A 16,877-nucleotide genomic window follows, 5' to 3' on the forward strand; every position below is an offset into this window, starting at 1 on the left:
AACATGCGGCTGCTGCAATTAAATGTGTGAACACGGAATACTCAGAAAGCGTAATCCCGAATCCATCTTGGGCCTCTTCAATCCATATAAAGCCACTCCCTGCCCCTTCAGATCACTCTTGCAGCTTTCTACTTTCTCTCTTTGTGACGCTTTTTCACTTTACCCTTCATCTGTCTTTCCCTTATGTGTATTTTACTCGCAGCAAATGTTTAAGGCAGAAGGATAAGACGCGACCCTCAAAATTAAGAGGCGGTGCTCAGCACCGGAAACAACAAGCACAAATTAAGCACTGATTAGGGTCAAAGTGTGTGTGATGTCACTTCCGCTACCACCTGGCATTTTGGTGAATCAATGTTCATGGTGACATCAGATTGAATGATGCAGCTTGTATCAGTAGCTGCCGTATAGAGGGTCTTGCAATGAGCTTTATAATGCAGCTCTAGGTGGCATTGAAGCCTGGAAAGAACTGCACGGACAAGTTGCACGAGCTTGGTTGTTTGCTCGTCTTATATCACATGAATGCAGACTGAGAACCTCGCGAAGCCATGCTAACCCCAGAAGAGGCTTATGGACAGGTGCCCTGGAAGGGGTGATATAACTTCTCGAACCAGACACACAGAAAGTTTCCTTTTTTTTGTTAAACTTTGTTTCAACTGAAATGAGTGGAATTAAAAAAAAAAACACAGACTTGATGCCAGGGGAAAGAAAACACCAAACGGAAAATAAATGCACGTATAAATTAAAGGGAAATCTGTATGGGAAAGTATTTAGTTAGCCTATAGGCACACACGAAAGTTAAACAAAGTGAGCAGGATATGGACCAGGAGATCATTTACTTAAATCAGCTGACACTTCTGAGAAGTGTGCTCGCCACGAGCGCGGTAGGTGGAGGATAAGACCGCGTGGGCGCTGTCTTCTAGGCGAGAGACGTCAACGCACCCGGCCAGTCTATTCAAGTGCCTAGATACAATTTCCTCTGCTACAGCTCAACTAACGTCTGGCAGGTAAAAAATCCCCAAGTGTCTGTTAAAAAATACAACTAAAGTTGCTTTCAAAAAAAGAAAAAACGATAATTCAAGGAACTGGGTTTGGCTGTGCTCAGTGCTTTAAATGGAAAAATAGAAGTGCAGGTACTCTGTAATAGAGTACCTGCTTGTTTCTGAGAAGTGCCGGTACTCTCCAATTAAAAGTATTACGTTTTTCTTGAGATATGCCGGTACTCTCCCTCTCAAAATAAAAAAGTGCCGGTACTCAGTACCGGAGAGTACCGGCCCATTTAAAGCACTGGCTGTGCTGTGATTTCATCTAGTGTGTGCATTCCCCAGACCCTCCGGCAGTAAGCCAATCACGGATGGGTGCGCATCCCACGCTGTAAAATGCTGCACGTGCCCGGCAGTGGTGAACTCTCGCAAATAAACCATGAAGGTGAAATCTGTATAAAGAACAGAAAATTATGACCCGGCAGGCAGGGCAAGCAGAAAAAGCAATGTGGGACCGGAAAGTGACTTGCAGAAAAAGGAGTGTTGTGACTCCTTTCCACGAGGCCATCCCTTCTGGAGGAAACATTCTCGATTCCAGTTCACTTGTGCTGTGTTTCAGAAAGTGCGTCTGTTCATCTTCACAACTGGCTGCCAGATACACGATGCACGGGGTTGTACTGAAGCAGGCGGTGTGACTAGCTGATGCATAAACTCAGCAAATTCATATTGTGCTAACGCTGTATTCAGACCAATTCCAAACTAGTTTACATGAAGTATTTTCGGAGTTACATGGCATGCTGACAGACACGACTCCCCAAGCGGAGTCCAGCTTGTACATCAATGGTTCAGAAACAGTTGCACACTTCTCTGAAGAAACAAACGCTTGAAAGCACCGCAAACCCACGAAGACTAGCCTCAAAAGGAAGCAGGTGCTTGCACGATGGGCGGGCGTTCTGGATAAAAGGTGCGGCCCTTTTAATGTAGGTGCTGTAAGATATGGCAAACAATTGTGGAAAACATCTGAAAAGAGGTGCAGGTTGATATGGGGAAGGAACAAAGCAATAAACAGGGTCCACGTGTGTTGACCCCTTCGCTGCCAGGCCTTTTCCCCCTTTTCCCCCTCCTGTGCCAGGCCTTTTTTTTGCCTATGTGGGGCAGTTCGCGATTAGGCCCTCATAACTTTTTGTCCACATAAGCTAGCCAAGCCAAATTTGCGTCCTTTTTTTCCAACATCCTAGGGATTCTAGAGGTACCCAGACTTTGTGGGTTCCCCTGAAGGAGGCCAAAAAATTAGCCAAAATACAGTGGAAATTTCGTTTTTTTCATAAAAATGGGAAAAGGTGGCTGCAGAAGGCGGCTTGTGGTTTTTCCCCTGAAAATGGAATCAACAAAGGGTTTGCGGTGCTAAACTCACCAGCTTCCCAGCTTTCAGGAACAGGCAGACTTGAATCAGAAAACCCAATTTTTCAACACAAATTTGGCATTTTACTGGGACATACCCCATTTTTACAATTTATTGTGCTTTCAGCCTCCTTCCAGTCAGTGACGGAAATAGGCATGAAACCAATGCTGGATCCCAGAAACCTAAACATTTCTGAAAAGAAGACAAAATTCTGAATTCAGCAAGGGGTCATTTGTGTAGATCCTACAAGGGTCTCCTACAGAAAATAACAACTGAAAAAAAAAATATTGCAATTGAGGTGAAAAGAACATCAATTTTTCTCTACGTTTTACTCTGTAACTTTTTCCTGCAATGTCAGATGTTCTAAAGCAATATACCGTTACGTCTGCTGGACTCCTCTGGTTGCGGGGATATATAGGGCTTGTAGGTTCATCAAGAATCCTAGGTACCCAGAGCCAATAAATGAGCTGCACCCTGCAGTGGGTTTTCATTCTATACCGGGTATACAGGAATTCATTTGCTGAAATATAAAGAGTAAAAAATAGCTATCAAGAAAACCTTTGTATTTCCAAAAAGGGCACAAGATAAGGTGTTGAGGAGCAGTGGTTATTTGCACATCTCTGAATTCCGGGGTGACCATACTAACATGTGAATTACAGGGCATTTCTCAAATAGATGTCTTTTTTTACACACTCTCCTATATTTGGAAGGAAAAAATGTAGAGAAAGACAAGGGGCAATAACACTTGTTTTGCTAATCTATGTTCCCCCAAGTCTCCCGATAAAAATGATACCTCACTTGTGTGGGTAGGCCTAGAGCCCGCGACAGGAAACGCCCAAAACGCAACGTGGACACATCCCATTTTTTTTAAAGAAAACAGAGGTGTTTTTTGCCTACCTGTTGATTTTGGCCTCTAGCTCAGCCTGCACCTAGGGAAACCTACCAAACCTGTGCATTTTTGAAAACTAGAGACCTAGGGGAATCCAGGATGGGGTGACTTGTGGGGCTCTGACCAGGTTCTGTTACCCAGAATCCTTTGCAAACCTCTAAATTTGGCTAAAAAAAAAACATATTTTCCTCACATTTTGGTTACAGAAAGTTCTGGAATCAGAGAGGAGCCACAAATTTCCTTCCACCCAGCGTTCCCCCAAGTCTCCCGATAAAAATGATACCTCACTTGTGTGGGTAGGCCTAGCGCCCGCGACAGGAAATGCCCCAAAACGCAACGTGCACACATCACATTTTTTTAAAGAAAACAGAGGTGTTTTTTGCAAAGTGTCTACCTGTAGATTTTGGCCTCTAGCTCAGCCGGCACCTAGGGAAACCTACCAAACCTATGCATTTTTGAAAACTAGAGACCTAGGGGAATCCAAGATGGGGTGACTTGTGGGGCTCTGACCAGGTTTTGTTACCTAGAATCCTTTGCAAACATCAAAATTTGGCTAAAAAAGAACACATTTTCCTCACATTTTGGTGACAGAAAGTTCTGGAATCAGAGAGGAGTCACAAATTTCCTTTCACCCAGCGTTCCCCCAAGTCTCCCGATAAAAATGATACCTCACTTGTGTGGGTAGGACTAGCGCCCACGAAAGGAAATGGCCCAAAACACAACATGGACACATCACATTTTTTCATAGAAAACAGTGCCTACCTGTGGATTTTGGCCTGTAGCTCAGCCGGCACCTGGGGAAACCTAGCAAACCAGCACATTTTTGAAAACTAGAAACCCAGGGGAATCCAAGATGGGGTGACTTGCGGGGCTCTGACCAGGTTATGTTCACCAGAATCCTTTGCAAACATCAAAATTTGGCCAAAAAAACACTTTTTCCTCTCATTTCGGTGACAGAAAGTTCTGGAATCTGAGAGGAGCCACAAATTTCCTTCCACCCAGCGTTCCCCTAAGTCTCTCGATAAAAATGGTACCTCACTTCTGTGGGTAGGCCTAGCGCCCACGAAAGGAAATGGCCCAAAACACAACATGGACACAACATATTTTTTCACAGAAAACAGAGGTGTTTTTTGCAAAGTGCCTACCTGTGGATTTTGGCCTCTAGCTCAGCCTGCCCCGGGGGGGGGGCAGAAATGCCCTAAAATAAATTTGACCCCCAACCCCCCCCAAACCCCCCTCTGCCCGGGAGCGACCCTTGCCTACGGGGTCGCTCCCCCTGCGTGACATTGGCGCCAAAACAAAATCCCCGGTGCCTAGTGGTTTCTGCCCCCTTGGGGGCAGATTGACCTAAAATCGGCCAATCTGCCCCCAAGGGGGGCAGAAATGGTCTAAATACAATTTGCCCCCTCAGGGAGCAACCCTTGCCTAAGGGGTCGCTCCACTTGAGTGAAATTCACGTAAAGAAAAAAAACTCCCTGGTGTCTAGTGGTTTCTGCCTCCCTTGGGGGCAGATTGACCTAAAATCGGCCAATCTGCCCCCAAGGGGGGCAGAAATGGTCTAAATACAATTTGCCCCCCAGGGGAGCAACCCTTGCCTAATGGGTCGCTCCCCATCTCTAAAAAAACAAACAAACAAAGAAAAAAACACACAAAAAAAATTTGCCCTGGCGCCTAGAGGTTTCTGCCCCAGGGGGGCAGAAATGGCCTAAAATAAATTTGCCCCTCCAACCCCCCCCTCCCTCCACCCCCCCCTCGGGAGCGACCCTTGCCTACGGGGTCGCTCCCCCTGCGTGACATTGGCGCCAAAAAAAAAATCCCCGGTGCCTAATGACCTAAAATCGGCCAAACAATTTGCCCCCCAGGGGAGGGGCAGACTGACCTAAAATCGGCCAAACAATTTGCCCCCCAGGGGAGCGACCCTTGCCTAAGGGGACGCTCCCCTTGCGTGAAATTCACGTAAAGAAAAAAAACTCCCTGGTGTCTAGTGGTTTCTGCCCCCCTTGGGGGCAGATTGGCCTCATCAAAATAGGCAGAAATGGCCTAAATATAATTTGCCCCCTAGGGGAGTGACCCTTGCCTTAAGGGGTCGCTCCCCACCTAAACAAAATAAATAATAATAACAAAAAGAAAGAAAAAAAAAAAAGATCCCTGGTGCCTAGAGGTTTCTGCCCCCCCTGGGGGCAGAAAAGGCCTTCCCAAAAAAATGCCCCCCCCCCCCTGGGAGCGACCCTTGCCCAAGGGATCACTCCCTTTTGTCACTTTCAGAAAGAAAAAATAAATCCCTGGTGTCTAGTGGGGTTTCAAAAGGCGGATTTTGCAAGCAATCCGGCTTTTGAAACCCTGGGAGAGACTTCAAAGGGAAGGAAATACATTTCCTTCCCTTTGAAGCCCCTCCAGGCCCCCCCCACGTGATTGAAAGAGAAATGCTGAGCATTTCTCTTTCAATCGCGCTGGAAGCAGACCTTCCAGCGCGATGGGGGAGGCCCCTGAGACAAATCAGCGTGCGCTGATGTCATGGGGTGGGGGGGGTCGGGGATGGAAGGGGAAGGTCTTGCCCTTCCACCCCCGCCTTGGGGGGGGGAGGGGGGTACACAGGGGGGGCGCGCTAGCGCTCCCCCAAGTTCCCGTGCCTTGGACGAGGTGACCGAAGGCACAGAAGCGGTTAATAACCTTGAAGCATTACTGCTTTTTAAGCTAAAACACTGATGTTTCTAACACCGCCATTATTCAGATGAGATTCAACCGGGTACGAAGAAAGTAGTGAAGGGTCTCTTGCACACCGGCTGCCCTTTTTAGGGTCGAGCCTGCGCTTGCGCATGCATATCGCTTCCGAGACGCTGTAGTAGTTAAAAAGGAGCTCGGAGCCCCGTCCATGTCACGTCAGTGTCTTTCATTGGTTCGTGGGCTTGCCTTTTAAAATCTGCTTGCTTTCATTAGTGGAAGGCATGCATACGTCATGCCTTTTACGGTGGTTAGCCCTCCTCGAGCGCAGCGACCAAGTACTGAATACATACGAGGCTCGCTGGTTTCCTTCCGGTTTGTGGACTACTTTTTCGCAGCGCGATCTCGCTAGTTTTTTTTCCTTTTAATGAGGCAAGAAGTCCGGTTGGGAGTTTACAACTGCTAATAGCTCTAACTCGGAGAAATGCGAGACCTGTTGCATTGCAAATGCTTGTTTTTTTAGCATTTGTGAATTCAGTCGAGACAGCATTTTTGATTAGATAAACAACACTCTGTTAAGTGCCTAATAGAAAAATGATTCTTAGAAATGAGTGAAGTATTCTCAGATGATTCTTGGTTGGTAGGCCCTTTTGAGAGGGGTTATACATTGTTTTGTAAGCTGAAGGTTTTCTACATATTTTTATAACTGTATGTATGATGGTTGCCAGTTTCTGTGCTCAGGAACATGCAGGGTCTGAGTAAGGTGTAAAGCTGGTGGTAAAGTGTTTATTAGTTGATGGGGGGGGGGGAGAAATCACATCATATCCCATAGGTTTGATATGTTTCTTATTAAAACATTATGACAAAGCCAGTAGGCCTGACCTACTTGTTGTAAAAAAACGTGCTAAGCACATTAGGATTTTTTTTAATGGATTGTTACTACACTGTGCAAACTCCGTAGGGAGGTATTTTGTTACATGTAATCTCACAGATTATCGTGACATGCAAGGTTTTTGGTATTGTTGACCCACTGGAACAACCTGTGGGGATACCAGCTATGCATTATAATAATCCTTATTAGGCTTGCTTAGTAGAGACAGTATTTTAATTGCCTACTGTAATTCTGCATACATTTGTAATTTTATTACTATGGCTGAATCTTGCCATGTGGGAAAGCTTGCAGTGGAGACAGTAAACCTGATCTGATTATGGTAACAAGACAATGATAACAGCAATAGGCCTGATTGGTGTGCAAGGAAAAGTTACGCCACAAGCCATATGTCTTGCTGGTTTATTATGAAAAGGTAAGTCAAAGGCTGTAGACTGTTCTCTTTTGTGAAAAGCATTTGGTAAAGTCAATAGGCCACCACCAGTGAACTGCTATTCTACTATGTTACAGGCTATAGACTGGTATTACGTGATGTTGTCTCGTAAATTATCGTAGTTGGCAAGGATTTTGGTGTTGGTCACATACTCTTACAAACCTTAGGAGTAGAAGGTTTTCACTGTGATGATTCTTGTTGGGCCCTACTGAAAGATGTTGTATATTGTTTTGCCAAATGTAATTCTGTACATATTTGCAATTTTCATTTTTTAACTGCATTTTAGAACTGCATGCCTGATGGTCTCCAAGTTATGTGCACTTCAGTAGGCCTGTGTTGGATATAGCATCAAACCAATAGTAAAGACTACAGACCCTATCAGTTTACTGGGAAAAATTATATCATATTCCTTAGATGAAATCTGTATAAAACGAAGGTTGAGACAATGCAAGACGGCCTTACTCATAATACACTCTGTGCAAAAAGCCTCTGGACAGGTTTTTTGTTACTCAAACTCACAGATTAGTGTAGTAGGCAAGGGTTTTGGTGCTTGTGACCCACCCCAACAAGCCATAAGACAGAAAGTAATTACTTTGGTTATCCGCGATTGGCTCTAAAAGTAGGAATTTTATATTGTTTGAAAACTGTAATTTTGTACAAATCTGTAATTTTATTACAGTATACTGGATAGTTGTCTGGTGGGAAGTCTGAAGTCCAACACCGCAGGTCTGAGTTGGGTATGGTGACAAGCCAATGATAAAGGTTATAGCCATGATTGTTTATAATGCAAAGTTACAATAAATGCAGTAGGTATAACATACATTTTTAAAGGATTTGTTTAAGTCAACAGGCAGTTAATTTATTCTGTATTTAAGTCTATAGATAGGTATTTTATTACATGGAATCTCACAGATTACATTAGTACGTAATGGTCTTGGTGCCTGTTACCCATTTTGACAGAGTGGTGATCGAAAATTTACACTGTCAGAATTCTTGTTAGGCCTTCTTAGGAGAGATAGTATTTCGCTTTTGAAATTGTAATTTTGTTTAGTTTTGTAATTTTATGATTGTAGGCATATAAGGGTTTATTTTTAACCCCGGATGTAATTTGTTACATGAACATTTACTGATTACCTTTGTAGGGAAGGGTTTTAGTGCTGGTTGCCATCTCTGATAACACACTAGGGGTATAAGATGTGCACTGTAATAATTATTTGCACTGTAATTATTGCTAGAATAGAATCTCTACAGAACACCTGACAAGCTTAGCAGTCTGCCAGGATCTTGTCATAGTAAATAAATAAAATCCATACATCCATATAGATGAATAGCGGCATCTTTGAGTCAGCTCTCTTGCCTAAGTGTCAATCACACTCTACTTTCATCCATAACAGCATACTGCATGGCCTAACGTTTCAGTCCGTATTAGTTATTGGTTCTCTTGCCCTGAGAACGTTAGCATTTTCTGATCACATTCCCACACCAACCTGAAAATAAGTGTGCTGCAAGAGCTAAGAAATGTTAAATGTTCTACTTTTAGAGTTTTCCTTTTGTTTCTTTGGTTCTCTCCCCTTAAATTTAAGTTTTCTTAAGAGGATACTACAGCTTTCCAGGCAGTCCCAAAGAGTAGCCACTTCCTCTAAACCAGGAGACAATTATGTGATGTTGTCAATAGTGCTTAATTGTTTTACTATTACAAAATGGCCAACACATTGAATCTAATGTGGCAGCCATGCTGGAACTTACAATGATAGACTGTACAATACCACCTTAAGATGAACAACCTCTACTGTGTTTAGTTTGGTTGTGGAAGCATATCCTGTTATGTTTAGACAGCAGCAGGTTTTCTTTGTATTACTTGTATTCTTTTACTGTATCTTGAATATGTTGTTGAGTTTGAAGGTGTTTTACAGAGACTGTTTCAGAGGGTTAATGCAAGAACAAGTCAGTGAAAGCAAGAATGAGTCAATGGATAGATTAATGGATGCATGTGTCTAAAAATGAGTGACAGAGTGAATGTGTGATGTCTTAGTGAGTGCCTAAATCCATCAACGACACATAAGTAACTTTCATTCATAAATAAACCCCTTGCATTGCCAGTGCCTGGTTAGGTTATTTGCTTCTTGCTCTTTTTCCATACCTGGTTCCAATGAACCAGGTCCAAACTATTCTGATTACCTGCATGTTATAAGATTTTTCAGTTTTGTATGTAGTCATAACTGTCTTTTGTTTCATACAATAACTGTTTAAATTGCTCTGCTCTGATTGATATATTTTGTTGTCTTTTTTTATATAGTGCGAACTAGGCCCAAAGCACGAGGAAATTTAGTAATCTGCCCAAAGTGACAGGATGTTGAGCCAATGCTGGGACTCAAACCTGGTTCCCCTGTTCCAAAGTTGGCAGCTCTGATCACTGGGCTCCTATGATGAGGTCCAGCCTTGCTAAGCAAAGCCAAATGTGAAATGCTAAAGAAGGTGAGCTATGCAGCAACTCGCCCGAGCAGTTTACCAAAGTGCAGTCTATTTTCAAACTCGTGTTTGAAGCAAAAACGTTGACACAGCCAACTGTTTCTAAACAGGGTGGAAATTGAACTGGGGGTGGAATTCTTCTTGAAAGGTTTACGAGTGGAGACAGGAACAGCGGGATGTAGGACACAATAACATTGTAAACAAGCACGCTGTACTCCCTTGAGCGGTGATATTATTGTGGAATGAGGTGGAGGTAAATCGACACGGAACTTGAGCACTTTGTTATTCCTCATAGAAAATGCTCCACGTTTAATCTTCATTGCCTCCTTCTCCTAGGGTGGTAAATCTTTGCCTCACATTTGCGGACAGTAAATCCGCTAAATATAACCAGCCACAAAGCTGTCAGATGGATGTCCCTCCAAACCCTAAAAAATCACAACTCTTGCATGAGTCACAAGGATATGTCAGTTGTTTAGGTCTTTATTGAGAACGCTTCCAGCAGCCATTGTTTTAACTATTCATAAATCTGAACCCCAAAGCAGCATCGGTGGCATGCATTTTGAGCCATACATTGCTTTAAAAATCACATACAATAAATCAGGGGTACCAATTTCACACCCGAGCACTGAAGTTTGACATAGCAGTGCTGCAGTGCATTGTAAAGCACAGATGTTGGCAAGGATTAGAAACTTGGGAGTAGGCAGGTTGGAAGCTGAAAGAGGCAAGGCAGTCATGATCTCAAAAAGGAGGAATCGCTTGCAGGGGGACCTTCTTAAAAACCTGCTTTCTTAGAAACGTGTTCAGCCTGCCAAGGTCCAGCATCCATTTTAGACAAGAAAGTACCTTGAGTAAAACCACCTTCGTCTGTGAAATTTAGACACCTGCGATATTGAGCCAAGGCCAAAATGTCTGCTTGCAGAGCTGGCAGGTGTTGATAAGTTCCCTTTGTGTCGGAGGAAAGCCATACACTTCATTATTCTATCCCTATAGGCGTGGCAAAAGTAGGGGCTGAAGCAGAAGACAGGAATCAGGCTGTTCTTTATTTTTCTTGTGATTGAGTCTCAGGTGCATAGCAAAATCTTGCAGAGGTTTGGGATGTCTAGGTCCTTTGCCGATTGTCCAAAAAAGACCAAAAAAGCCAGTCACTACGCCCTGGAACTCAGCAAATCAAACCACTGGTGTAAAACAACTAGAGAGAAGATTGCGCTCCAGCAAACTCAAAGTAAAAGTCTTTGTGGTAACTGCTACTCTTCCTCCAGGAAAAGCTTAGGTATCCCCAATGTCTCCTTCCGTGTGAAAGTACAGCATCTGGAGCAGGTCATTAAGATGGTCATTTCAACAACAGGTAGGCCCAATTCTTCTCATTTAATACACACACATGTATGCATATGAGCACTTCTGAAATAAATCATGGCTCACCATGCTGACAACAGTCATCTCCTGTCTACAAGATCTACTCCCTCAGGTCCCCTTACTAGCCTCTCCCATACGTCTTGCTGTGGCTCGCTGGCGTTAAAACCTTCATCAGTGGCTGTTTCAAGGCATGGGCGTAGAGTGGTGGCATACTGTTCTGCACAAGTATTCTGGTCCTGACAGCAGGGTTGAGAGAGGATTTATATCCTCGGTGACATTTTGAAATACGTTATTTGGTGATGGGTAGGGTGTCGCTTGCAAAAACGGTCTTCCTGCCAGGATCCTATTCATACTCCAGGGCACTCTATGTCTCCGATTACACAGATTTTTAAAGATAATTTCATCAATTGCTGGAGTGGGGCCATAAACACAGCAGGGCCAAATTAGACATTCTACAGATGGAGTTGGGTAAAGGTGGGCTGGTACTTCCAGACATGGAATCGTACTACACAATAACCGAGTTACAACAAGTGGTACAATGGGTAGATGAGGATAAAAAACGAAATAAGACCCTGCTGAGATGAATACATGACAACACAATGCTGCATAAACTACTTATAACTGGTAGAAGTATAACCAAGTGATATACCTCATGTGATAAAACAGATACGTGGAACGTGGGGCATAAGTTGTCCTCAAACGTAAACTAAAGCAGAAAAGTGAGTCTGTGTTCGCCACTGCATCCCAAAAAATGGGAGGATGGTTTGTACGAGCCGATCCACGAGGAACAATATACTAGCACGTGCCAATGGGTTAGTTAAAAACTAAATATCTAGCCAAAAGCAGTTTTAAATTTGATAAAATGAAGAGAACGTTTGCTCTTCTGGGGATAGGGTTTGCCAAGAGGCCAAAAGATATAGAATAGCCCTGCTGAGAGCACTCAAGTCCAGTAGTAGAGTCTAAATAGAATGGTCAGCAGCTGAGAAGGGACAAGTGAAAAGTAAAGGCAACAAACTGACTGAATACCTGGCTGAGTGGACAGCAGTGCAGCAAGCGTGCAATGATTCACCACACACTAAACCCTCATGAATTAAGAGGAAAAGCATCGTGTGGTGCATTATTAACAAATATATAATAACATCATGTTGTCACAAGAAAAGGACAAAGGAGAGGAGGACAAGAGAGAGGATCTGGTATTACGCCTACAAATGCCAACTTTGGAACTGGGAAACCAGGTTTAAGTGTCAGCGCCGGCTCAACATTCTGTGATTCTTGGCAAATCACTTAATTTCCACATGCCAAAAAGACAACAACAAAAAAAAAAGTTTCCTTGTCGAACCTCACTGGTTCTCAAGTACAGCACTTCAATACTTTCGGGTAGACAACATAAAAGAGATACATGGGGACAAAGAAGCATATAATTTAACAATAATGTAAATTTGCATGAACAAATTGAACTTCGTAATGGTACCACAAATTAATGATGAGCAAATAGGCATTAAGTTCCCCTTCCAGAAGTAAGTGCAGTGGCATTGTCAAGGACAGCAGCAATAGTGACGATCGCAGAAGGCTGCGGCAAGGCCCTGCTGTGGCTTGGTGATAGGGTTGCCATCTTTCTTACAGTACAATACAGGTCATTGGTTTACATGTTGCTACTCGGGAACAGCCAAGAGTTGGCAGGTGTAAAAGAATTCATTCAACATTTTCAGGATCATTTTTGCTGTCTCGGTTTGCTCTCCTAATGGTTGGAAACGATTCAGACAGCTCTCAAACGGTATTTTACGGATTCTTTATTTGTTTGCAGTTTTAGAAGGGAAAATACTATATTTTATTTGTTTTCCCAACATTTTTACCGGCCTGAACTTAAAAATACAGGCCGGGTGGGTAAAAAAGACAAAACGGGCAGGTGGAAATCCTAGTTGGTGAACTGGTTAAAGGTGGCAGTGGCTGAGTTGTAGCGCACTAAAGGGGCATCCTGTCCCGATTGGTAAACATGTTGTTCATTTTCGGTCAAAGCTCGAGTAACACCACCTCATCTACGTACATCCCCCTGGCTCCTCTGCCATATACCCCCTACTGCCTGGAGCCCCCCCAGCTGTGCCACGTTCGGGTTCATACCCCCGCCTTGGGCGCGCGTCTCGGTAGCCACTATACAAGCCACATACAGACACGTGCACTTACCTCAAAGAGCAGCCCGTCTCCTGAGATAATGACGATCCCATCCCACTCGGCCAGGTTGATGGCCTGCACCAGTTCACGAGCGTGGTTCTGTCGCTCTGCAAGGATGTTAAAAACAAAAAAATCCACCGTGAAGGAAAACACTAAAACAGACAACCCCACCAGCACTTTTCTCTACAGGTTTTGTTCTGGATTTAAAAATGAACTATATTCCAGTTTGTCTGAAAGAAACGCTCAAATATTATACACACATTTTCCCCACCAAACCAGATCCACACAGAACAGATCACATTTGCACCGTTTGTCACAAACCAAGGAATATGAACATCTTCACAACAACACATCTTGTTGATAAATCCAGGACGAAGCAGAAAGCTCCTCATTATAATGCGTCTCACACGACTCCTTTCAAAAAGCTGTATTTGCCTTGCAGTATTTCATACGCAGCAACTTTTGTGCGTTCGGCCAAGCGAACGGTGATATCAGCAAGAAATCAGTACATTGCTGATCTGAGGTGTGGGGAGATCGAATGGACTGGTTCACTGTACGAGAGGTGGGGTCGGAATAGGACACAGAATAGGCCCATGCACCAAAATAAAAGTACCCCCCCCTTTAAAGGAAGGACCAGATAGCTAGAGGTGTCCCACATTTGCAGTTTTGAACTTGTACCTAAACGCGTTACATAGGTGTTTTGTAAGATATGGAAGACTGCACGCTGCAGTGCTTGCTTTAAGCAATGTTTGTGGTATTATCAGAAAAATCAACAGTAAAACCCAGCCCAGCAGGACAAAATACAGGGCGGCAAAAAGCAAAAAAAATATGGACCACACACTCACTTGCCAGACCAGCCCTACTGGCAGTGCCAGGATGCCCTTATAGGGAAGTCCGACCATGAAGAAAAGCACCTCGACAGCTCAACATTATATACAGCTGAGGCCGTGCATCATATTTACAAAAACCTAGGTGTATTCGTAAAGTACTCAGTGCAGCAGAATGAAATTGTGAACAAAAGTGCAAACAGTTTCCATTTCTAAGACTGATGCTCAGATTCATCTTGCTAAGCCAACGGTGATTTGGCAGAAGCTCCAGCTTGCTCCTGAAAAAGGGATCATTACTGGTCCATTAAAACTTGGCAACATTTGTGTGAGCAGGCCCCTCTCATTCCTAGATCGTATTACTGGCATATCCCACACTGAGGTCCAAAATCCAGTCTTTTCTCACCCAGTACAATGTCACTGGTATTTACTGGGCACACCTTTAACACTCCGAACAGAACAAGACATAGGATGATCCACATGTGCGTGTATTCAGTAACGACGGCTTGCCGAGACAGACTTTTCAACAGTCAATGGTCTAGGCTTCTACTCTGGAAGTTGTTTCTTGCGGTCTGAATTTAGAGGAAGAAATGCATTGTACAAGTTAGAGAGTTGAAACTCGCATCAGAAACAAAGCTACTGCCACTTTGTCTACTGCATCAATTAAGTCTGGAGACTCATAAGCATTATGCCAAGCCAGACATTTGCTGTCTTTTAGTGATCAGGTAATTACTATCATTTGGAATATCAAACAATCTGGCTTTACGTAACAAGGGAATGTTCCACAAAGGCGGTGAAAGTCACAGGTATAATTTTTATACCTGGCTTGATAGCGTTGCTGTCGACAGACCTTATGTGATTACTAGACTAAGACATACAAGAAACTGTTATAACCGAGGTTTTTACGCTTCTCCCGCATGTTTGTATTTCTCTCTAAAAGTTTCGATTGTGCAAAAATATTTTTTTCAGCTAAAAAGAGTGCTTGAATTGCACTCCTTGCCTTATGAAAAGACGTATGTTTAATACAGAAGGACTGAGTTGGTTGTGGCTTAGCAGATCTGATGTTATTTAAAAAAAAAAAAAAAAGCTTTGTCTATTTTCCCAAAAAGGGGGCCCAGCTTCCAGGCATCTGTCATCATTTCATGAGCCGGAGCATTTATCAAATCAAACTATTGTGTTTGGACGTTACCTAACCTTTAGATCACATACGTGTCACTGAAATTAATGTTCGTTCTTTTCTGAGAGCAGCAAACAGGAGGGCAGTCAGGAGGAATGTGTTGCTGTACTACAGTTCTGGTGTCCTCCTTCCTCCCCTGTCGATCTTTAAATTCCTAGTTTAAAGATTTATGGGCTACAGAGATGTGTGTTAGAGGCTTTTTTAAAGCTCCTTGGCTCCCATTTTCTTATTCCTCTCTCTACATTCCAACCCATGGTTCTGTCAGTCATTTCTTGATCCACTTTTACATCATGAGCCATTACGTCAAGGTATGTACACTGGGAGTACCTTTAGGTTGCAGTTTTACATCTGAGGCACCTTTACTTTGTAGGTAATTTTGTAACTATTATTTCGAGGTTTTCTAAATTTAAATTTCAAAAGTTAATTTATTAATTTTTAAAAACTACAGTACAAACATTATAATTAACATACATCAAATGTAACATTTTATGTAAAAAATTAAATATACCATAATTTTAGATTACTCTTCTCTAAACATTAAACACCCCTTATTACCCTGTAACGTTACCCTTCCCTGAATCCTACAAACATGATGAACTCCTGTACTTCAAAGTGCTCTAACATGTGACAAAAAGGAAGCAAGGTGAAATAAAACAATTGCTTAGGATCACACAATATACAAACATATATTTTGTTGTTCTGGCAATCGTTATTCAGGCATAATCGTTGTTTAGGCAGTAGTTGTTCAGTACTTTGTTGTAGAGACTTTTTAGTTGTTTAGCAGTAGTGGTTTAGGCAAGTAGTTTTTTAGGACCTAGTTGTTCAGGATCTTTCCCGCAAAGAAATGCCTACTTTCTAAATGTGCCATTTCTAAAATAGTCATACAAAATCCAACCTCAACAATAAGCAGGATTTTAAGGTAAGTTTTTCCTTTTTTTTGAAGGTTTATTTAAAATTCATTGTTCAGGCAAAATCGTTTAGACAGTAGTTGTTCAGTACTTCGTTGCAGATACTTTTTAGTTGTTTAGCAGTAGTGGTTTAGGCAAGTAGTTGTTTAGGACCTAGTTGTTCCATCACATATTCTTTCTCTGCACCTAAAACCCTCTGTGCCTTGCAGCCTGTCTCAAATCAATGGATGGGCTGGGCGACAGCTCCCTTGTGATTTTCACCCAGACAACCACAAACACAGAACAGTCACACCTGCACTCATCTGCATATTGAATGGGTCTTCCTGGGCTGTAAGGCCTGACACATGACAAAGGCCAATGGCCTGCCCTCCCACAAGGGACTGCCAAGCCCCCTACTGGGGCCCTGGCAGACCGGACTGCACTGAAAAGGGGAACTTGTGAACTTCAAAACCACTCTTTGAAGTCTTCCTCACTTCAAATGCATTTTGGGGTATATAAACTGGGTCTCTGAACCTCACCAACTTAGACAATTCTGGATCGACACCTGCATCCTGTCAAGAGGAACTGCGTGGCTGCCCAAAGGACTCATCTGGACTGCTTTGCTGAGAAGGACTGATGCCTTGCTGTTGCCCTGCGGGCCTCTTACTTTGCTGAGATGGACTCTGCCATTTCCAAAAGTGCTCTCCAAGTACTTGGATTGAGCTTGCCTCCTGTTTTCTGAAG

At 43.2% G+C, this 16,877-nt stretch overlaps 1 protein-coding gene across 1 annotated transcript in view; it reads right to left on the reverse strand.

The window, feature by feature from the left end:
* Positions 1–16,877, reverse strand: part of SPHK2 (sphingosine kinase 2) — a 185,317-nt gene that overhangs the window by 42,924 nt on the left and 125,516 nt on the right. Inside the window, exon 4 of the mRNA XM_069200637.1 lies at positions 13,258–13,352. Coding sequence (XP_069056738.1) covers positions 13,258–13,352 — 95 coding nt within the window. The remainder of the gene's footprint in view (positions 1–13,257; positions 13,353–16,877) is intronic.

Source organism: Pleurodeles waltl, chromosome 7 (assembly GCF_031143425.1).
Source record: "Pleurodeles waltl isolate 20211129_DDA chromosome 7, aPleWal1.hap1.20221129, whole genome shotgun sequence".
NCBI lineage: Eukaryota > Metazoa > Chordata > Amphibia > Caudata > Salamandridae > Pleurodeles > Pleurodeles waltl.